This window comes from Oncorhynchus kisutch, linkage group LG27 (genome assembly GCF_002021735.2).
Source record: "Oncorhynchus kisutch isolate 150728-3 linkage group LG27, Okis_V2, whole genome shotgun sequence".
NCBI classification, from domain to species: Eukaryota; Metazoa; Chordata; class Actinopteri; order Salmoniformes; family Salmonidae; genus Oncorhynchus; species Oncorhynchus kisutch.
This window is the reverse complement of record NC_034200.2, coordinates 42,220,986-42,245,021: the sequence shown is the minus strand read 5'-3', so window position 1 is coordinate 42,245,021 and position 24,036 is coordinate 42,220,986. Positions and strand designations below refer to the sequence as shown.

General features: G+C 39.6%; 1 protein-coding gene across 1 annotated transcript in view; it reads right to left on the bottom strand.

Moving 5' to 3' along the window:
* The window catches only part of ak5 (adenylate kinase 5), a 218,641-nt gene that overhangs the window by 66,613 nt on the left and 127,992 nt on the right, over nt 1-24,036 (bottom strand). Inside the window, exon 7 of the mRNA XM_031807219.1 lies at nt 22,829-22,919. Within this exon, the coding sequence (XP_031663079.1) occupies nt 22,829-22,919 (91 nt within the window). The remainder of the gene's footprint in view (nt 1-22,828; nt 22,920-24,036) is intronic.

Genomic DNA, 24,036 nt, shown 5'->3' with positions numbered 1-24,036 from the left:
CGAATAGAAACAATTACCCCCAATTACCCCTACTCCTATAAATATAGCCTACTCCTATAAATATAGCCTACTCCTATAAATATAGCCTACTCCTATAAATATAGCCTACTCCTATAAATATAGCCTACTCCTATAAATATAGTCTACTCCTATAAATATAGCCGACTAAATATAGCCTAGTCCTATAAATATAGCCTAGTCCTATAAATATAGCCTAGTCCTATAAATATAGCCGACTCCGATAAATATAGCTGACTAAATATAGTCTACTCCTATAAATATAGCCGACTAAATATAGCCTACTCCTATAAATATAGCCTACTCCTATAAATATAGCCTACTCCTATAAATATAGCCTAGTTCTACAAATATAGCCTACTCCTATAAATATAGCCGTCTAAATAGCCTACTCCTATAAATATAGCCTACTCCTATAAATATAGCCGACTAAATATAGCCTACTCCTATAAATATAGCCTACTCCTATAAATATAGCCGACGCCTATAAATATAGCCTACTCCTATAAATATAGCCGACTAAATAGCCTACTCCTATAAATATAGCCTACTCCTATAAATATAGCCGACTCCTATAAATATAGCATACTAAATATAGCCTACTCCTATAAACATAGGCTCTTCCTATAAATATAGCATACTAAATAAAGCCAACTCCTATAAATATAGCATACTAAATATAGGCTACTCCTATAAATATAGCCTACTCCTATAAATATAGCCTACTCCTATAAATATAGCATACTAAATATAGCCTACTCCTATAAATATAGGCTACTCCTATAAATATAGCCGTCTCCTATAAATATAGCCTACTAAATATAGCCTACTAAATATAGCCTACTCCTATAAATAGCCTACTCCTATAAATATAGCCTACTCCTATAAATATAGCATACTAAATATAGCCTACTCCTATAAATATAGGCTACTCCTATAAATATAGCATACTAAATATAGGCTACTCCTATAAATATAGCATACTAAATATAGCCTACTCCTATAAATATAGGCTACTCCTATAAATATAGCATACTAAATATAGCCTACTCCTATAAATATAGGCTACTCCTATAAATATAGCCGACTCCTGTAAATATAGCCGACTCCTGTAAATATAGCCGACTCCTGTAAATATAGCCTACTCCTATAAATATAGCCTACTCCTATAAATATAGCCTACTCCTATAAATATAGCATACTAAATATAGGCTACTCCTATAAATATAGCCGACTCCTATAAATATAGCATACTAAATATAGCCTACTCCTATAAATATAGCCTACTCCTATAAATATAGCCTACTCCTATAAATATAGCCTAGTCCTATAAATATAGGCTACTCCTATAAATATAGGCTACTCCTATAAATATAGCCGACTCCTATAAATATAGCCGACGCCTATAAATATAGCCTACTCCTATAAATATAGCATACTAAATATAGCCTACTCCTATAAATATAGGCTACTCCTATAAATATAGCCTACTCCTATAAATATAGCCTAGTCCTATAAATATAGCCGAGTCCTATAAATATAGCCTAGTCCTATAAATATAGCCTACTCCTATAAATATAGCCGACGCCTATAAATATAGCCGACGCCTATATATATATATATAGCCGACTCCTATAAACAGCCTTACTCCTATAATAATGGTATGAGGTAGTCTATATTATGGCTGATGGTTTAGACTAGACTATTGGCAGTGCATGTAGTATATAATCAAGCCGCTCTCATTGTTAAAATAACTGAAGAGGATGTGAATGTTCATTGACTGTGTATAATGAATCATCATTGTTAAAGGAACACGAGGTGCCAGCAGTGAACTGTTGTCCTTTCCTGTGCATGTTTTTTATGCTAGACATTTTCGTTTTTTACAGAACGAATCGCTTATTCTTTTTCTGCATCTTCTGAACTAATCGGACTGATGAATTGTAATTTCCACGTAGTCAGGCCCCGGGAACATTTTTAAATGTGAACCTAGTTTTTGTTTGTTGTTGTTGAGGTGTGCTATCTTGATTTGATCACTCTGTTGTCACAGAGAATTTCCCTGTGCCAGCAGGAAATGCAAATTATACTGTGTTTGAGGTTTAATGAGGTTTCTAGGGTTTGTGGTTTCCATTTTAAGTGGTTTATGGTGGTTAACATCTGGTCTATCCTCGTTATGGTGGTTAACATCTGGTCTATCCTCGTTATAGTGGATAACATCTGGTCTATCCTCGTTATAGTGGTTAACATCTGGTCTATCCTTGTTATGGTGGTTAACATCTGGTCTATCCTCGTTATGGTGGTTAACATCTGGTCTATCCTCGTTATAGTGGTTAACATCTGGTCTATCCTCGTTATAGTGGTTAAAATCTGGTCTATCCTCGTTATAGTGGTTAACATCTGGTCTATCCTCGTTATAGTGGTTAACATCTGGTCTATCCTCGTTATAGTGGTTAACATCTGGTCTATCCTCATTATGGTGGTTAACATCTGGTCTCCTCGTTATAGTGGTTATAGTGGTTAACATCTGGTCTATCCTTGTTATGGTGGTTAACATCTGGTCTATCCTCGTTATAGTGGTTAACATCTGGTCTATCCTCGTTATAGTGGTTAACATCTGGTCTATCCTCATTATGGTGGTTAACATCTGGTCTCCTCGTTATGGTGGTTAACATCTGGTCTCCTCGTTATAGTGGTTATAGTGGTTAACATCTGGTCTATCCTTGTTATGGTGGTTAACATCTGGTCTATCCTTGTTATGGTGGTTAACATCTGGTCTATCCTCGTTATAGTGGTTAACATCTGGTCTATCCTCGTTATGGTGGTTAACATCTGGTCTATCCTCGTTATAGTGGTTAACATCTGGTCTATCCTCGTTATGGTGGTTATTGGTTAACATCTGGTCTACCCTCGTTATAGTGGTTAACATCTGGTCTATCCTCGTTATAGTGGTGAACATCTGGTCTATCCTCGTTATAGTGGTTAACATCTGGTCTATCTTCGTTATAGTGGTTAACATCTGGTCTATCCTCGTTATAGTGGTTAACATCTGGTCTATCCTCGTTATAGTGGTTAACATCTGGTCTATCCTCGTTATAGTGGTTAACATCTGGTCTATCCTCGTTATAGTGGTTAACATCTGGTCTATCCTCGTTATAGTGGTTAACATCTGGTCTATCCTCGTTATATAGTGGTTATTGGCCAAATTACCAGAATGAATGTGTTTAGGGAAGGACTCGTTTTGAGTGGATCCTGTGTTATTGTTTTACTGATATTGAGTGTCATGGCTGGTTTCTGTGTTATTGTTCTGTTGATATTGAGTGTCATGGCTGGTTTCTGTGTTATTGTTTTACTGATATTGAGTGTCATGGCTGGTTTCTGTGTTATTGTTTTACTGATATTGAGTGTCATGGCTGGTTTCTGTGTTATTGTTTTGTTGATATTGAGTGTCATGGCTGGTTTCTGTGTTATTGTTTTGTTGATATTGAGTGTCATGGCTGGTTTCTGTGTTATTGTTTTGTTGATATTGAGTGTCATGGCTGGTTTCTGTGTTATTGTTTTACTGATATTGAGTGTCATGGCTGGTTTCTGTGTTATTGTTTTGTTGATATTGAGTGTCATGGCTGGTTTCTGTGTTATTGTTTTGTTGATATTGAGTGTCATGGCTGGTTTCTGTGTTATTGTTTTGTTGATATTGAGTGTCATGATTAGTTTATGTGTTTATTGTTTCGAATTGTTAGTGATGATCTCTTTTCTTGCCAGTTTCCTATTTTCTTCCGTTTTGTTCTACTTCTACTTTTCTTCCGTTTTGTTCTACTTCTACTTTTCTTCCGTTTGTTCTACTTCTACTTTTCTTCCGTTTGTTCTACTTCTACTTTTCTTCCGTTTTGTTCTACTTCTACTTTTCTTCCGTTTGTTCTACTTCTACTTTTCTTCCGTTTTGTTCTACTTCTACTTTTCTTCCGTTTTGTTCTACTTCTACTTTTCTTCCGTTTTGTTCTACTTCTACTTTTCTTCCGTTTTGTTCTACTTCTACTTTTCTTCCGTTTTGTTCTACTTCTACTTTCCTTCCGTTTTGTTCTACTTCTACTTTCCTTCCGTTTTGTTCTACTTCTACTTTTCTTCCGTTTTGTTCTACTTCTACTTTTCTTCCGTTTTGTTCTACTTCTACTTTCTTCCGTTTGTTCTACTTCTACTTTTCTTCCGTTTTGTTCTACTTCTACTTTTCTTCCGTTTTGTTCTACTTCTACTTTTCTTCCGTTTTGTTCTACTTCTACTTTTCTTCCGTTTTGTTCTGTTGATGTTTTACTTCTATAAACTAAACCTCCTTTCTGGGACTTAACGTACCTCCCTTCTCAGACCTTTAGTTTTAGGCTGGAGACCTTAACGTGGTTAAGTTTGGGACAGGTGGGGTGTCATGCACCCCGTGACGAAGGTGCAAAACGTGCTATTCTGGGATGGGGGTGATAGGGCTTTCCTCAGGATAGGGGGAGACTTTCATAGGGGAGGGACAACGGAGGACAGATAGATGCATTGTACATCTCGGATACAGCTATGACTAGCAGCTTGATTAGCATGGTACTTTATGGTTGTAACGGCATTCAGAGGTGGAAGAAGGATCGGACCAAAGCGTGGTAAGTGTTCATGATGATTTATTCAAAACGAACACTGAAATACAAAACAATAAATGATGTGAACAAAAAGAAAACCGAAACAGTACCGTGTGGCCCAAACACTCACACGGAAACAAACACCCACAAACCAAAAGTGAAACCCAGGCTACCTAAGTATGATTCTCAATCAGAGACAACTAACGACACCTTCCTCTGATTGAGAACCATACTAGGCTGAACTCAAAACCCCAACATAGAAAAACAAACAGACTGCCCACCCCAACTCACGCCCTGTCCATACTAAAACAAAGAATAAGATAACAGAACTATGGTCAGAACGTGACAATGGAAGTCATTTTACACGATGTATGGTAAGTGGTGAAATAACTACAGCTAGTTATAGTTGTAATGGTTTAGCAGATAATAAGAAAATCAGTATTTACCTGGCTAAAAGAAAGAATATAATATATATCGTTTACAGGAAACTCACTCTACATCTATACACGAAGTTGTGTGGAAACACGGAATTGGGGGAGGGGGGGGTGAAATGTACTTCTTCAAAATATTGAGATTAACAAGCAACAAACAATCCTAATATTATGGTGGGACATTATAACACGGTTATAAGTACTTCAATGAAGCGCAAAGGAAACAGTACAAACTATCACCATCATGCATTTCAATTAATTTAAAATGCCATGTGTCTCTATATTAATTACCATTAAAATGCCACGTGTCTCTATATGAATTACCATTAAAATGCCACGTGTCTCTATATGAATTACCATTAAAATGCCAAGTGTCGCTATATGAATTACCATTAAAATGCAACGTGTCTCTATATGAATTACCATTAAAATGCCACGTGTCTCTATATGAATTACCATTAAAATGCAACGTGTCGCTATATGAATTACCATTAAAATGCACGTGTCTCTATATGAATTACCATTAAAATGCAACGTGTCGCTATATGAATTACCATTAAAATGCCACGTGTCTCTATATGAATTACCATTAAAATGCCATGTGTCTCTATATGAATTACCATTAAAATGTCATGTGTCTCTATATGAATTACCATTAAAATGCTGTGTCTCTATATGAATTACCATTAAAATGCCATGTGTCTCTATATGAATTACCTTTAAAATGCCACGTGTCTCTATATGAATTACCATTAAAATGCCACGTGTCTCTATATGAATTACCATTAAAATGCCACGTGTCTCTATATGAATTACCATTAAAGTGCCATGTGTCTCTATATTAATTACCATTAAAATGCCACGTGTCTCTATATGAATTACAATTAAAATGCCACGTGTCTCTATATGAATTACAATTAAAATGCCACGTGTCTCTATATGAATTACCATTAAAATGCCATGTGTCTCTATATGAATTACCATTCAAATGCCACGTGTCTCTATATGAATTACCATTAAAATGCCACGTGTCTCTATATGAATTACCATTAAAATGCCACGTGTCTCTATATTAATTACCATTAAAATGCCACGTGTCTCTATATGAATTACCATTAAAATGCCACGTGTCTCTATATGAATTACCATTAAAATGCCATGTGTCTCTATATGAATTACCATTCAAATGCCACGTGTCTCTATATGAATTACCATTAAAATGCCACGTGTCTCTATATGAATTACCATTAAAATGCCACGTGTCTCTATATTAATTACCATTAAAATGCCACGTGTCTCTATATGAATTACCATTAAAATGCCACGTGTCTCTATATGAATTACCATTAAAATGCCATGTGTCTCTATATGAATTACCATTAAAATGCCATGTGTCTCTATATGAATTACCATTAAAATGCCATGTGTCTCTATATGAATTACCATTAAAATGCCATGTGTCTCTATATGAATTACCATTAAAATGCCATGTGTCTCTATATGAATTACCATTAAAATGCCATGTGTCTCTATATGAATTACCATTAAAATGCCATGTGTCTCTATATGAATTACCATTAAAATGCCATGTGTCTCTATATGAATTACCATTAAAATGCCATGTGTCTCTATATGAATTACCATTAAAATGCCACGTGTCTCTATATGAATTACCATTAAAATGCCACGTGTCTCTATATGAATTACCATTAAAATGCCATGTGTCTCTATATTAATTACCATTAAAATGCCACGTGTCTCTATATGAATTACCATTAAAATGCCACGTTTCTCTATATTAATTACCATTAAAATGCCATGTGTCTCTATATGAATTACCATTAAAATGCCATGTGTCTCTATATATGAATTACCATTAAAATGCCATGTGTCTCTATATGAATTACCATTAAAATGCCATGTGTCTCTATATGAATTACCATTAAAATGCCATGTGTCTCTATATGAATTACCATTAAATCTGGAGACAAACATAATGGGGCTGTATTCCAATCTGCTTTTTTAAGGAGCTACACATTTGCATGCTGAGAATGTTGTGGTAATATTAGGTCAAACTTAAATATAACATTGTTGAAATGTTTGTGAAATGTTCCCGAGGACCTCCGAGACAAGGTGAAATGTTTATTGCGTGAATATGAAATGGAATATTATGTTATAAACAATAAAACAAATATAGTATGAACGTCATCAAAAAACAGACTTATTTGGAAATTGTGGAAGATTGTGCAACGTTGTGGGAATGTTCTGTGCAACCTATGTAAATACCGTAAAACTTCAATTAATATCCCTGCGCTTTTTCGCTTTGCTTAAATCACTGAACACAACAGGCTTCTATTAGTAGCCTGGCGTCTATTTCCTTAATGAACACAGATTTTTCTCATTTGCATAGTTAATTGCTTAATTCCAGTGTTCACTTCTACAATTTTAATCAATTTCTTCATTTCACAATGTTTCACATTTATTTTGTTTTAGTATGCATCTATTTAAATAATAATAAAAAATTATCCTTGACAATAATTATTCTCCTCTTTGACTGTCATTTTCGTCCACTGTCATATTTCGTCCGATTTCTGTGGGTTTGTACTCAAATTGTTTATTGTTTTTGTGCTTGCCAGTTAGCTAGCTGTTCCCAGCTGTTAGCAGCCAACGGCTAGCAGTTTCTTACTGCCGATTTAAAAAATGTATGATTGATCATTACTGAATTATTGAATGTAACAAATCAAACATTTAATCGTGTAAACAATTCATTTAGAACTGCCATTCTCTGTAAACAGGTGTTTATTTACTGAAATGTCATTGCTCCAGCTTTTATGGTATCCTAGACAACTCCCATAACGTAATTAAATGTACTGGGAACCTTTAAAGAACTTGGACCAGGTGTTATGGTATCCTAGACAACTCCCATAATGTAATTAAATGTACTGGGAACCTTTAAAGAACTTAGACCAGGTGTTATGGTATCCTAGACAACTCCCATAACGTAATTAAATGTACTGGGAACCTTTAAAGAACTTAGACCAGCTTTTATGATATCCCAGACAACTCCCATAACGTAATTAAATGTACTGGGAACCTTTAAAGAACTTAGACCAGGTGTTCTGTCAACTTTCTTACAATCATTATAAGAATATCCTGTGCAACCCAACTTAAACATTTTATGAAAGTTATCACAAGTGAGCACATTTTGTGTTTTGGGAACCTATTTCTTGTAATGGACCACACACTGTTACCTAATTAAATAATTCAGTCTGTTCTGTCAACATTCTTGCAACATAAAAGGAATGTTTTGTGTACCCTGATACAAACATTATTTGAATGTCAACACACCTGGACAATTTTGGGAACCTCTTTCTTGGCATATCCCCACAATGTTCCCATAACCTAAAGAAACATGCTGGGAACCTTTAATAACCTCTTTGGGCTAGGGGGCAGCATTTTGATGTCTGGATGAAAAGTGTGCCCAAAGTAAACTGCCTGTTACTCAGGCCCAGAAGCTAGGATATGCATATTACTAGTAGATGTGGATAGAAAATACTGTAAAGTTTCTAAAACTGTTAACATTATGTCTGTGATTATAACACAAGTGATATGGCAGGCAAAAAACCCGAGGTCAAACCATCCCCCGCAAAATATGTTCAGCCTCCCACTGTTTTCCTGTTTAATATGAAGGGAAAACTCCCAGTACTGCAGTTCCTAGGGCTTCCACTAGATGTCAACAGTCTTTAGAGAGTTTCAGGCTTGTTTTTGGAAAAATTAGCTAGAATTTGTAGTTTTTCTAGGTGGCTCCCATTTTGGCTGTAGTGTTTTCATGCGCGTGGATGAGAGCGCGTTCATCTTGTTTATCTCTGGTAAAGACAATAGCGATTCCCCATCTTAAATTGTATCATTTATTTACATATTAGGGTACCTGAGGTTTGATTATAAACGTTGTTTGACTTGTTTGGATAAGTTTATTGGTAAAATTTGTGATTCATTGTGTATGCATTTTGAAGGAGGGAAACCAGGGGATTATTGAATGAAGCGTGCCAGCTAAACTGAGTTTTTATGGATATAAAGGACTTTATCGAACAAAAGGACCTTTTGGAGTGCCGACAGATGAAGATCATCAAAGGTAAGGCATTTATTTTCTCGCTATTTCTGACTGGTTGAATTTTTTTTAATGCTTTTGTATGTGGGGTGCTGTCCTCAGATAATCACATGGTGTGCTTTCGCCGTAAAGCCTTTTTGAAATCTGACACAGCGGCTGGATTAACAAGAAGTTAAGCTTTTTTCTTATCTATTACACTTGTATTTTCATGAATGTTGAATATGACTATTTCTGTCATTTGAATTTCGCGCTCTGCAATTTTCACCGGATGTTGTCGAGGTGGGTTGCTAGCTCCACACCTAGCCACAAAGAACAGACTAAATATGTTCTGGGAATGTTCTTGTGACATCAGGTGAATGTTTTTTTTGCACCATAAAATAAACATTGTAGAATCATCCATACAATGAACTACTCGTTTCATGTCCTGCCACAACATCTCAATTGGGTTTAGGTCTGGACATTGACTAGGTTGAGTGTGATGTCTTTCAGAGTCCTGGCAAATGTGACAGTCACTTTGTAGAGGTGTACCTGGTAATAGAGGCTTTCCAAATGGTTGCATTTACCCGCTGTATGGTGGCAACGGTGAAACTATTTTTGTGGTAGCCTGTTGGAGATAACCACTCTTGAGTTGGGAATGTGGAAGAGGCTTTTTCAATCACTCCCTTGAGTGCTGTGGCTACCCTTTCCAAGGTAATTTGTTCCGGTGTGAATGATGATGTGGCTAGGAGGACCCTAGTCGCTCCTTACACAGCAGATCCAGGTCACGTCGACTGCTAAGGCAGCAGAGTTTAGTATTTCTTCTCATCAATGTATTTCCCATTTTAGAATCTATGAGAAGCTTTGGCTTTTGTCTGTCCTCAGTGGGGATCGGAGGGTTGACAGGGGGGCAGTTGGGTTGGTGGGTCCTGTGTTGTCTGTGCTGTGTGGTCCTGTGTTGTCTGTCCTCAGTGGGGATCGGAGGGTTGACAGGGGGGCAGTTGGGTTGGTGGGTCCTGTGTTGTCTGGGCTGTGTGGTCCTGTGTTGTCTGTCCTCAGTGGGGATCGGAGGGTTGACAGGGGGGCAGTTGGGTTGGTGGGTCCTGTGTTGTCTGGGTTGTGTGGTCCTGTGTTGTCTGGGCTGTGTGGTCCTGGGTTGTGTGGTCCTGTGTGGTCCTCTGTTGTGTGTTCCTCTGTTGTCTGGGCTGTGTGGTCCTCTGTTAGCTGGGCTGTGTGCTCCTCTGTTAGCTGGGCTGTGTGCTCCTCTGTTAGCTGGGCTGTGTGGTCCTCTGTTAGCTGGGCTGTGTAGTCCTCTGTTAGCTGGGCTGTGTGCTCCTCTGTTAACTGGGAAGCGTATTGTTCTGTACTCCGTGCAGTGCTGTTTTTCATATTTAAAGGGTACTATTCTGTGATGACTTCTGCACAGGGGGAAGCCAGGGGGTGGGGCTGTCTGGTCCTCTGTTAGCTGGGCTGTGTGCTCCTCTGTTAGTGGGGCTGTGATGCTCTGCTGCCAAGGGCTTTCACACCTCTCACTTCACACCTCTGTCCTGTCCAAGCTTGGTAGTTTAGTAGCCTGAAGTCAGCGTCAGGTCTTTATATACCACAAAATGTTTAGAGATGATTGTCTTTTACTTTTTTTCAGAAGGACCTTCACCACTTTTATATGATTCACTCAGTGAAAATCCAGGTTTATCGTAAAAGCTCATAGTCTCTCTCTCGGTCTCTCTCTCTCTCTCACACACACACAGAGCCTTGGGCCAGCACTACAGGAAGCTGACTAATTCTTCAGCATCCTACTGTGTCCTTCAGTACAGAGCTGTCTGGCTGTCTGTGTGACTGACCCCATGTGTGTGGGTGTGTGTAAAGCAAAGCGAGGCTTGATGATGGGAAAGAAAAGGCCTTTTCATTTATCTGATTTCATGTATTTGCATGTCCAGCCCTTATATTTATCATTGGGTTAATGCGTATATCGTCCTCCTCTCTCTACTCTCTGCTACTGACTCCTAGATAGATAGATAGATAGATAGATAGAGAGAGAGATAGAGAGAGAGAGAGAGAGAGAGAGAGAGAGAGAGAGAGAGAGAGAGAGAGACTATAAGGGTATATAGGCAACTGCTGCAATTTCGTGTGCGCGCATGAGTTTATGGTTATTGGCGTCACGTCTGGAGGAAACCTGGCACCATCCCTACGGTGAAGCATGGTGGTGGCAGCATCATGCTGTGGGGATGTTTTTCAGGGACTGGGAAACTAATCAGGATGGAGGGAAAGATGAACGGAGCAAAGTACAGAGAGATCCTTGATGAAAACCTGCTCCAGACCTCAGACTGGGGCGAAGGTTCACCTTCCAACAGGAGAACCACCCTAAGCACACAGCCAAGACAAAGCAGGAGTGGCTTCGGGACAAGTCTCTGAATGTCCTTGAGTGGCCCAGCCAGAGCCCGGACTTGAACCTGATCGAACATCTCTGGAGAGACCTGAAAATAGCTGTGCAGTGACGCTCCCCATCCAACTTGACAGAGCTTGAGAAGGTCTGCAGAGAATAATGGAAGAAATTCCCCAAATACAGGTGTGCCAAGGTTGTAGCATCATACCCAAGAAGACTCAAGACTCAATGTGATATTTCAGCTTTTTCGAAATGTCTAAAAACCTATTTTTGCTTTGTCATTATGGGAGTATTTACAAATCAAATTGTGTTTGTCACATGCGCAGAATACAACAGGTGTAGTAGACCTCACAGTGAAATGCTGAATACAACAGGTGTAGTAGACCTCACAGTGAAATGCTGAATACAACAGGTGTAGTAGACCTTACAGTGAAATGCTGAATACAACAGGTGTAGTAGACCTCACAGTGAAATGCTGAATACAACAGGTGTAGTAAACCTCACAGTGAAATGCTGAATACAACAGGTGTAGTAGACCTCACAGTGAAATGCTGAATACAACAGGTGTAGTAGACCTTACAGTGAAATGCTGAATACAACAGGTGTAGTAGACCTCACAGTGAAATGCTGAATACAACAGGTGTAGTAGACCTTACAGTGAAATGCTGAATACAACAGGTGTAGTAGACCTCACAGTGAAATGCTGAATACAACAGGTGTAGTAGACCTCACAGTGAAATGCTGAATACAACAGGTGTAGTAGACCTCACAGTGAAATGCTGAATACAACAGGTATAGTAGACCTCACAGTGAAATGCTGAATACAACAGGTGTAGTAGACCTCACAGTGAAATGCTGAATACAACAGGTGAGGTAGACCTTACAGTGAAATGCTGAATACAACAGGTGTAGTAGACCTCACAGTGAAATGCTGAATACAACAGGTGTAGTAGACCTTACAGTGAAATGCTGAATACAACAGGTGTAGTAGACCTTACAGTGAAATGCTGAATACAACAGGTGTAGTAGACCTTACAGTGAAATGCTGAATACAACAGGTGTAGTAGACCTTACAGTGAAATGCTGAATAAAACAGGTGTAGTAGACCTTACAGTGAAATGCTGACTACAACAGGTGAAGACTATACAGTGAAATGCTGACTACAACAGGTGAAGACTATACAGTGAAATGCTGAATACAACAGGTGTAGTAGACCTTACAGTGAAATGCTGAATACAACAGGTGTAGTAGACCTCACAGTGAAATGCTGAATACAACAGGTGTAGTAGACCTTACAGTGAAATGCTGACTACAACAGGTGAAGTAGACCTTACAGTGAAATGCTGACTACAACAGGTGAAGACTATACAGTGAAATGCTGACTACAACAGGTGAAGTAGACCTTACAGTGAAATGCTGACTACAACAGGTGAAGACTATACAGTGAAATGCTGAATACAACAGGTGTAGTAGACCTTACAGTGAAATGCTGACTACAACAGGTGAAGACTATACAGTGAAATGCTGAATACAACAGGTGTAGTAGACCTTACAGTGAAATGCTGACTACAACAGGTGAAGACTATACAGTGAAATGCTGACTACAACAGGTGAAGACTATACAGTGAAATGCTGACTACAACAGGTGAAGACTATACAGTGAAATGCTGACTACAACAGGTGAAGACTATACAGTGAAATGCTGACTACAACAGGTGAAGACTATACAGTGAAATGCTGAATACAACAGGTGTAGTAGACCTCACAGTGAAATGCTGACTACAACAGGTGAAGTAGACCTTACAGTGAAATGCTGAATACAACAGGTGTAGTAGACCTTACAGTGAAATGCTGACTACAACAGGTGAAGACTATAGAGTGAAATGCTGAATACAACAGGTGTAGTAGACCTCACAGTGAAATGCTGAATACAACAGGTGTAGTAGACCTTACAGTGAAATGCTGAATACAACAGGTGTAGTAGACCTTACAGTGAAATGCTGACTACAACAGGTGAAGTAGACCTTACAGTGAAATGCTGACTACAACAGGTGAAGACTATACAGTGAAATGCTGAATACAACAGGTGTAGTAGACCTTACAGTGAAATGCTGAATACAACAGGTGTAGTAGACCTTACAGTGAAATGCTGACTACAACAGGTGAAGTAGACCTTACAGTGAAATGCTGACTACAACAGGTGAAGACTATACAGTGAAATGCTGACTACAACAGGTGAAGTAGACCTTACAGTGAAATGCTGACTACAACAGGTGAAGACTATACAGTGAAATGCTGAATACAACAGGTGTAGTAGACTTTACAGTGAAATGCTGACTACAACAGGTGAAGACTATACAGTGAAATGCTGAATACAACAGGTGTAGTAGACCTTACAGTGAAATGCTGACTACAACAGGTGAAGACTATACAGTGAAATGCTGACTACAACAGGTGAAGACTATACAGTGAAATGCTGACTACAACAGGTGAAGACTATACAGTGAAATGCTGACTACAACAGGTGAAGACTATACAGTGAAATGCTGACTACAACAGGTGAAGACTATACAGTGAAATGCTGAATACAACAGGTGTAGTAGACCTCACAGTGAAATGCTGACTACAACAGGTGAAGTAGACCTTACAGTGAAATGCTGAATACAACAGGTGTAGTAGACCTTACAGTGAAATGCTGAATAAAACAGGTGTAGTAGACCTTACAGTGAAATGCTGACTACAACAGGTGAAGACTATACATTGAAATGCTGACTACAACAGGTGAAGACTATACAGTGAAATGCTGAATACAACAGGTGTAGTAGACCTTACAGTGAAATGCTGAATACAACAGGTGTAGTAGACCTCACAGTGAAATGCTGAATACAACAGGTGTAGTAGACCTCACAGTGAAATGCTGAATACAACAGGTGTAGTAGACCTCACAGTGAAATGCTGAATACAACAGGTGTAGTAGACCTCACAGTGAAATGCTGAATACAACAGGTGTAGTAGTAGACCTTACAGTGAAATGCTGAATACAACAGGTGTAGTAGACCTCACAGTGAAATGCTGAATACAACAGGTGTAGTAGTAGACCTTACAGTGAAATGCTGAATACAACAGGTGTAGTAGACCTTACAGTGAAATGCTGAATACAACAGGTGTAGTAGACCTTACAGTGAAATGCTGAATACAACAGGTGTAGTAGACCTTACAGTGAAATGCTGAATACAACAGGTGTAGTAGACCTTACAGTGAAATGCTGAATAAAACAGGTGTAGTAGACCTTACAGTGAAATGCTGACTACAACAGGTGAAGACTATACAGTGAAATGCTGACTACAACAGGTGAAGACTATACAGTGAAATGCTGAATACAACAGGTGTAGTAGACCTTACAGTGAAATGCTGAATACAACAGGTGTAGTAGACCTCACAGTGAAATGCTGAATACAACAGGTGTAGTAGACCTTACAGTGAAATGCTGACTACAACAGGTGAAGTAGACCTTACAGTGAAATGCTGACTACAACAGGTGAAGACTATACAGTGAAATGCTGACTACAACAGGTGAAGTAGACCTTACAGTGAAATGCTGACTACAACAGGTGAAGACTATACAGTGAAATGCTGAATACAACAGGTGTAGTAGACCTTACAGTGAAATGCTGACTACAACAGGTGAAGACTATACAGTGAAATGCTGAATACAACAGGTGTAGTAGACCTTACAGTGAAATGCTGACTACAACAGGTGAAGACTATACAGTGAAATGCTGACTACAACAGGTGAAGACTATACAGTGAAATGCTGACTACAACAGGTGAAGACTATACAGTGAAATGCTGACTACAACAGGTGAAGACTATACAGTGAAATGCTGACTACAACAGGTGAAGTAGACCTTACAGTGAAATGCTGAATACAACAGGTGTAGTAGACCTTACAGTGAAATGCTGAATACAACAGGTGTAGTAGACCTCACAGTGAAATGCTGAATACAACAGGTGTAGTAGACCTCACAGTGAAATGCTGAATACAACAGGTGTAGTAGACCTCACAGTGAAATGCTGAATACAACAGGTATAGTAGACCTCACAGTGAAATGCTGAATACAACAGGTGTAGTAGACCTCACAGTGAAATGCTGAATACAACAGGTGAGGTAGACCTTACAGTGAAATGCTGAATACAACAGGTGTAGTAGACCTCACAGTGAAATGCTGAATACAACAGGTGTAGTAGACCTTACAGTGAAATGCTGAATACAACAGGTGTAGTAGACCTTACAGTGAAATGCTGAATACAACAGGTGTAGTAGACCTTACAGTGAAATGCTGAATACAACAGGTGTAGTAGACCTTACAGTGAAATGCTGAATAAAACAGGTGTAGTAGACCTTACAGTGAAATGCTGACTACAACAGGTGAAGACTATACAGTGAAATGCTGACTACAACAGGTGAAGACTATACAGTGAAATGCTGAATACAACAGGTGTAGTAGACCTTACAGTGAAATGCTGAATACAACAGGTGTAGTAGACCTCACAGTGAAATGCTGAATACAACAGGTGTAGTAGACCTTACAGTGAAATGCTGACTACAACAGGTGAAGTAGACCTTACAGTGAAATGCTGACTACAACAGGTGAAGACTATACAGTGAAATGCTGACTACAACAGGTGAAGTAGACCTTACAGTGAAATGCTGACTACAACAGGTGAAGACTATACAGTGAAATGCTGAATACAACAGGTGTAGTAGACCTTACAGTGAAATGCTGACTACAACAGGTGAAGACTATACAGTGAAATGCTGAATACAACAGGTGTAGTAGACCTTACAGTGAAATGCTGACTACAACAGGTGAAGACTATACAGTGAAATGCTGACTACAACAGGTGAAGACTATACAGTGAAATGCTGACTACAACAGGTGAAGACTATACAGTGAAATGCTGACTACAACAGGTGAAGACTATACAGTGAAATGCTGAATACAACAGGTGTAGTAGACCTCACAGTGAAATGCTGACTACAACAGGTGAAGTAGACCTTACAGTGAAATGCTGAATACAACAGGTGTAGTAGACCTTACAGTGAAATGCTGACTACAACAGGTGAAGACTATAGAGTGAAATGCTGAATACAACAGGTGTAGTAGACCTCACAGTGAAATGCTGAATACAACAGGTGTAGTAGACCTTACAGTGAAATGCTGAATACAACAGGTGTAGTAGACCTTACAGTGAAATGCTGACTACAACAGGTGAAGTAGACCTTACAGTGAAATGCTGACTACAACAGGTGAAGACTATACAGTGAAATGCTGAATACAACAGGTGTAGTAGACCTTACAGTGAAATGCTGAATACAACAGGTGTAGTAGACCTTACAGTGAAATGCTGACTACAACAGGTGAAGTAGACCTTACAGTGAAATGCTGACTACAACAGGTGAAGACTATACAGTGAAATGCTGACTACAACAGGTGAAGTAGACCTTACAGTGAAATGCTGACTACAACAGGTGAAGACTATACAGTGAAATGCTGAATACAACAGGTGTAGTAGACTTTACAGTGAAATGCTGACTACAACAGGTGAAGACTATACAGTGAAATGCTGACTACAACAGGTGAAGACTATACAGTGAAATGCTGACTACAACAGGTGAAGACTATACAGTGAAATGCTGACTACAACAGGTGAAGACTATACAGTGAAATGCTGACTACAACAGGTGAAGACTATACAGTGAAATGATGACTACAACAGGTGAAGACTATACAGTGAAATGCTGAATACAACAGGTGTAGTAGACCTCACAGTGAAATGCTGACTACAACAGGTGAAGTAGACCTTACAGTGAAATGCTGAATACAACAGGTGTAGTAGACCTTACAGTGAAATGCTGAATAAAACAGGTGTAGTAGACCTTACAGTGAAATGCTGACTACAACAGGTGAAGACTATACATTGAAATGCTGACTACAACAGGTGAAGACTATACAGTGAAATGCTGAATACAACAGGTGTAGTAGACCTTACAGTGAAATGCTGAATACAACAGGTGTAGTAGACCTCACAGTGAAATGCTGAATACAACAGGTGTAGTAGACCTCACAGTGAAATGCTGAATACAACAGGTGTAGTAGACCTCACAGTGAAATGCTGAATACAACAGGTGTAGTAGACCTCACAGTGAAATGCTGAATACAACAGGTGTAGTAGTAGACCTTACAGTGAAATGCTGAATACAACAGGTGTAGTAGACCTCACAGTGAAATGCTGAATACAACAGGTGTAGTAGTAGACCTTACAGTGAAATGCTGAATACAACAGGTGTAGTAGACCTTACAGTGAAATGCTGAATACAACAGGTGTAGTAGACCTTACAGTGAAATGCTGAATACAACAGGTGTAGTAGACCTTACAGTGAAATGCTGAATACAACAGGTGTAGTAGACCTTACAGTGAAATGCTGAATAAAACAGGTGTAGTAGACCTTACAGTGAAATGCTGACTACAACAGGTGAAGACTATACAGTGAAATGCTGACTACAACAGGTGAAGACTATACAGTGAAATGCTGAATACAACAGGTGTAGTAGACCTTACAGTGAAATGCTGAATACAACAGGTGTAGTAGACCTCACAGTGAAATGCTGAATACAACAGGTGTAGTAGACCTTACAGTGAAATGCTGACTACAACAGGTGAAGTAGACCTTACAGTGAAATGCTGACTACAACAGGTGAAGACTATACAGTGAAATGCTGACTACAACAGGTGAAGTAGACCTTACAGTGAAATGCTGACTACAACAGGTGAAGACTATACAGTGAAATGCTGAATACAACAGGTGTAGTAGACCTTACAGTGAAATGCTGACTACAACAGGTGAAGACTATACAGTGAAATGCTGAATACAACAGGTGTAGTAGACCTTACAGTGAAATGCTGACTACAACAGGTGAAGACTATACAGTGAAATGCTGACTACAACAGGTGAAGACTATACAGTGAAATGCTGACTACAACAGGTGAAGACTATACAGTGAAATGCTGACTACAACAGGTGAAGACTATACAGTGAAATGCTGACTACAACAGGTGAAGACTATACAGTGAAATGCTGAATACAACAGGTGTAGTAGACCTCACAGTGAAATGCTGACTACAACAGGTGAAGTAGACCTTACAGTGAAATGCTGAATACAACAGGTGTAGTAGACCTTACAGTGAAATGCTGACTACAACAGGTGAAGACTATAGAGTGAAATGCTGACTACAACAGGTGAAGACTATACAGTGAAATGCTGAATACAACAGGTGTAGTAGACCTTACAGTGAAATGCTGAATACAACAGGTGTAGTAGACCTTACAGTGAAATGCTGAATACAACAGGTGTAGTAGACCTCACAGTGAAATGCTGAATACAACAGGTGTAGTAGACCTCACAGTGAAATGCTGAATACAACAGGTGTAGTAGACCTCACAGTGAAATGCTGAATACAACAGGTGTAGTAGACCTCACAGTGAAATGCTGAATACAACAGGTGTAGTAGACCTTACAGTGAAATGCTGAATACAACAGGTGTAGTAGACCTCACAGTGAAATGCTGACTACAACAGGTGAAGTAGACCTTACAGTGAAATGCTGACTACAACAGGTGTAGTAGACCTTACAGTGAAATGCTGAATACAACAGGTGAAGACTATACAGTGAAATGCTGACTACAACAGGTGAAGACTATACAGTGAAATGCTGACTACAACAGGTGAAGACTATACTGTGAAATGCTGACTACAACAGGTGAAGTAGACCTTACAGTGAAATGCTGAATACAACAGGTGAAGACTATACAGTGAAATGCTGACTACAACAGGTGAAGACTATACAGTGAAATGCTGACTACAACAGGTGAAGTAGACCTTACAGTGAAATGCTGACTACAACTGGTGTAGTAGACCTCACAGTGAAATGCTGAATACAACAGGTGTAGTAGACCTTACAGTGAAATGCTGAATACAACAGGTGTAGTAGACCTCACAGTGAAATGCTGAATACAACAGGTGTAGTAGACCTCACAGTGAAATGCTGAATACAACAGGTGTAGTAGTAGACCTTACAGTGAAATGCTGAATACAACAGGTGTAGTAGACCTTACAGTGAAATGCTGAATAAAACAGGTGTAGTAGACCTTACAGTGAAATGCTGACTACAACAGGTGAAGACTATACAGTGAAATGCTGACTACAACAGGTGAAGACTATACAGTGAAATGCTGAATACAACAGGTGTAGTAGACCTTACAGTGAAATGCTGAATACAACAGGTGTAGTAGACCTCACAGTGAAATGCTGAATACAACAGGTGTAGTAGACCTTACAGTGAAATGCTGACTACAACAGGTGAAGTAGACCTTACAGTGAAATGCTGACTACAACAGGTGAAGACTATACAGTGAAATGCTGACTACAACAGGTGAAGTAGACCTTACAGTGAAATGCTGACTACAACAGGTGAAGACTATACAGTGAAATGCTGAATACAACAGGTGTAGTAGACCTTACAGTGAAATGCTGACTACAACAGGTGAAGGCTATACAGTGAAATGCTGAATACAACAGGTGTAGTAGACCTTACAGTGAAATGCTGACTACAACAGGTGAAGACTATACAGTGAAATGCTGACTACAACAGGTGAAGACTATACAGTGAAATGCTGACTACAACAGGTGAAGACTATACAGTGAAATGCTGACTACAACAGGTGAAGACTATACAGTGAAATGCTGACTACAACAGGTGAAGACTATACAGTGAAATGCTGAATACAACAGGTGTAGTAGACCTCACAGTGAAATGCTGACTACAACAGGTGAAGTAGACCTTACAGTGAAATGCTGAATACAACAGGTGTAGTAGACCTTACAGTGAAATGCTGACTACAACAGGTGAAGACTATAGAGTGAAATGCTGACTACAACAGGTGAAGACTATACAGTGAAATGCTGAATACAACAGGTGTAGTAGACCTTACAGTGAAATGCTGAATACAACAGGTGTAGTAGACCTTACAGTGAAATGCTGAATACAACAGGTGTAGTAGACCTCACAGTGAAATGCTGAATACAACAGGTGTAGTAGACCTCACAGTGAAATGCTGAATACAACAGGTGTAGTAGACCTCACAGTGAAATGCTGAATACAACAGGTGTAGTAGACCTCACAGTGAAATGCTGAATACAACAGGTGTAGTAGACCTTACAGTGAAATGCTGAATACAACAGGTGTAGTAGACCTCACAGTGAAATGCTGAATACAACAGGTGTAGTAGACCTTACAGTGAAATGCTGAATACAACAGGTGTAGTAGACCTCACAGTGAAATGCTGAATACAACAGGTGTAGTAGACCTCACAGTGAAATGCTGACTACAACAGGTGAAGTAGACCTTACAGTGAAATGCTGACTACAACAGGTGTAGTAGACCTTACAGTGAAATGCTGAATACAACAGGTGAAGACTATACAGTGAAATGCTGACTACAACAGGTGAAGACTATACAGTGAAATGCTGACTACAACAGGTGAAGACTATACTGTGAAATGCTGACTACAACAGGTGAAGTAGACCTTACAGTGAAATGCTGAATACAACAGGTGAAGACTATACAGTGAAATGCTGACTACAACAGGTGAAGACTATACAGTGAAATGCTGACTACAACAGGTGAAGACTATACAGTGAAATGCTGACTACAACAGGTGAAGTAGACCTTACAGTGAAATGCTGACTACAACTGGTGTAGTAGACCTTACAGTGAAATGCTGAATACAACAGGTGAAGACTATACAGTGAAATGCTGACTACAACAGGTGAAGACTATACAGTGAAATGCTGACTACAACAGGTGAAGACTATACAGTGAAATGCTGACTACAACAGGTGAAGACTATACAGTGAAATGCTGACTACAACAGGTGAAGACTATACAGTGAAATGCTGACTACAACAGGTGAAGACTATACAGTGAAATGCTGACTACAACAGGTGTAGTAGACCTTACAGTGAAATGCTGAATACAACAGGTGAAGACTATACAGTGAAATGCTGACTACAACAGGTGAAGACTATACAGTGAAATGCTGACTACAACAGGTGAAGACTATACAGTGAAAAGTTTACTTACAGGCTCTGACCACCAACGCAGTTCAAGAAATAGAGTTGCGACAACAGGACAGAATGAGGAAGTAGGTAGTAGTAGGTAGTAGTAGGTAGTGGTAGGTAGTAGTAGGTAGTAGTTTGGAGGAGTTAGAATGTATATTTCCTTGCTATAGAATAGAGCTGGTTACTGTACCTGGAGACTTTCAGCAATTGCGCTAAGATAACAGTATACTGATGTAACCGATGTGAAATGGCTAGCTAGTTAACGGTGGTGCGCGCTAATAGCGTTTCAATCTGTGACGTCACTTGCTCTGAGACCTTGAAGTAGTGGTTCCCCTTTGCTCTGCAAGGGCCGCGGCTTTTGTGGAGCGATGGGTAACGATGCTTCGGGGGTGACTGTTGTCTGTGTACAGAGGGTCCCGGGTTCGCGCCCGGGTTGGGGCGAGGGGACGGACGTTAAGTCTATTCTGTTACACTAACTTCAATGATCTCGAAATCTCGCAGTATCCCTTCAATGTTGCTCTAGTCTGGACATCTTTCATTCCACTCATTATTCAATCCCTCTCCTTTCCCTTGCATCTCTTCCACAGGTCATGGAAGAGATGTGTTGTCCGTCAATCTACCTCTACCTGGTCAAATAAGGGCTCATCATAAGAGCTGTGTTGTCCGTCAATCTACCTCTACCTGGTCAAATAAGGGCTCATCATAAGAGCTGTGTTGTCCGTCAATCTACCTGGTCAAATAAGGGCTCATCATAAGAGCTGTGTTGTCCGTCAATCTACCTGGTCAAATAAGGGCTCATCATAAGAGCTGTGTTGTCCGTCAATCTACCTCTACCTGTTCAAATAAGGGCTCATCATAAGAGCTGTGTTGTCTGTCAATCTACCTCTACCTGGTCAAATAAGGGCTCATCATAAGAGCTGTGTTGTCTGTCAATCTACCTCTACCTGGTCAAATAAGGGCTCATCATAAGAGCTGTGTTGTCCGTCAATCTACCTCTACCTGGTCAAATAAGGGCTCATCATAAGAGCTGTGCATCCTCCAAAGACAGAGGTTTGTGCGGAGGAAGGCCATGGAGTCCTTGATAAATAGTATACGTTAGAATACGGGTTAATAAGTTGTTCTTACCAGCGACAGGTTGTTTGGAGGGAAACAGCTTGTTGTCCACTGTCATGCTGATGTCACAAAACACTTCCTCCTCGTCTCGGTCTGCATCCAGCTGGAGAGGAAATGACAACAGCAGGGTTTAACCATCAAATCTACTGACTACAGCAGGGTTTAACCATCACATCTACTGACTACAGCAGGGTTTAACCATCACATCTACTGACTACAGCAGGGTTTAACCATCACATCTACTGACTACAGCAGGGTTTAACCATCACATCTACTGACTACAGCAGGTTTTAACCATCACATCTACTGACTACAGCAGGGTTTAACCATCACATCTACTGACTACAGCAGGGTTTAACCATCACATCTACTGACTACAGCAGGGTTTAACCATCACATCTACTGACTACAGCAGGGTTTAACCATCACATCTAATGACTACAGCAGGGTTTAACCATCACATCTAATGACTACAGCAGGGTTTAACCATCACATCTAATGACTACAGCAGGGTTTAACCATCACATCTAATGACTACAGCAGGGTTTAACCATCACATCTAATGACTACAGCAGGGTTTAACCATCACATCTACTGACTACAGCAGGGTTTAACCATCGCATCTAATGACTAAAGCAGGGTTTTACCATCACATCTACTGACTACAGCAGGGTTTAACCATCACATCTAATGACTACAGCAGGGTTTAACCATCACATCTAATGACTACAGCAGGGTTTAACCATCACCTCTACTGACTACAGCAGGGTTTAACCATCACATCTAACACTACAGCAGGGTTTAACCATCACATCTAATGACTACAGCGGGGTTTAACCATCACATCTAATGACTACAGCAGGGTTTAACCATCACATCTCATGACTACAGCAGGGTTTAACCATAACATCTAATGACTACAGCAGGGTTTAACCATCACATCTAATGACTACAGCAGGGTTTAACCATCACATCTAATGACTACAGCAGGGTTTAACCATCACATCTAATGACTACAGCAGGGTTTAACCATCACATCTAATGACTACAGCAGGGTTTAACCATCACATCTAATGACTACAGCAGGGTTTAACCATCACATCTAATGACTACAGCAGGGTTTAACCATCACATCTAATGACTACAGCAGGGTTTAACCATCACCTCGACCGACTACAGCAGGGTTTAACCATCACATCTAATGACTACAGCAGGGTTTA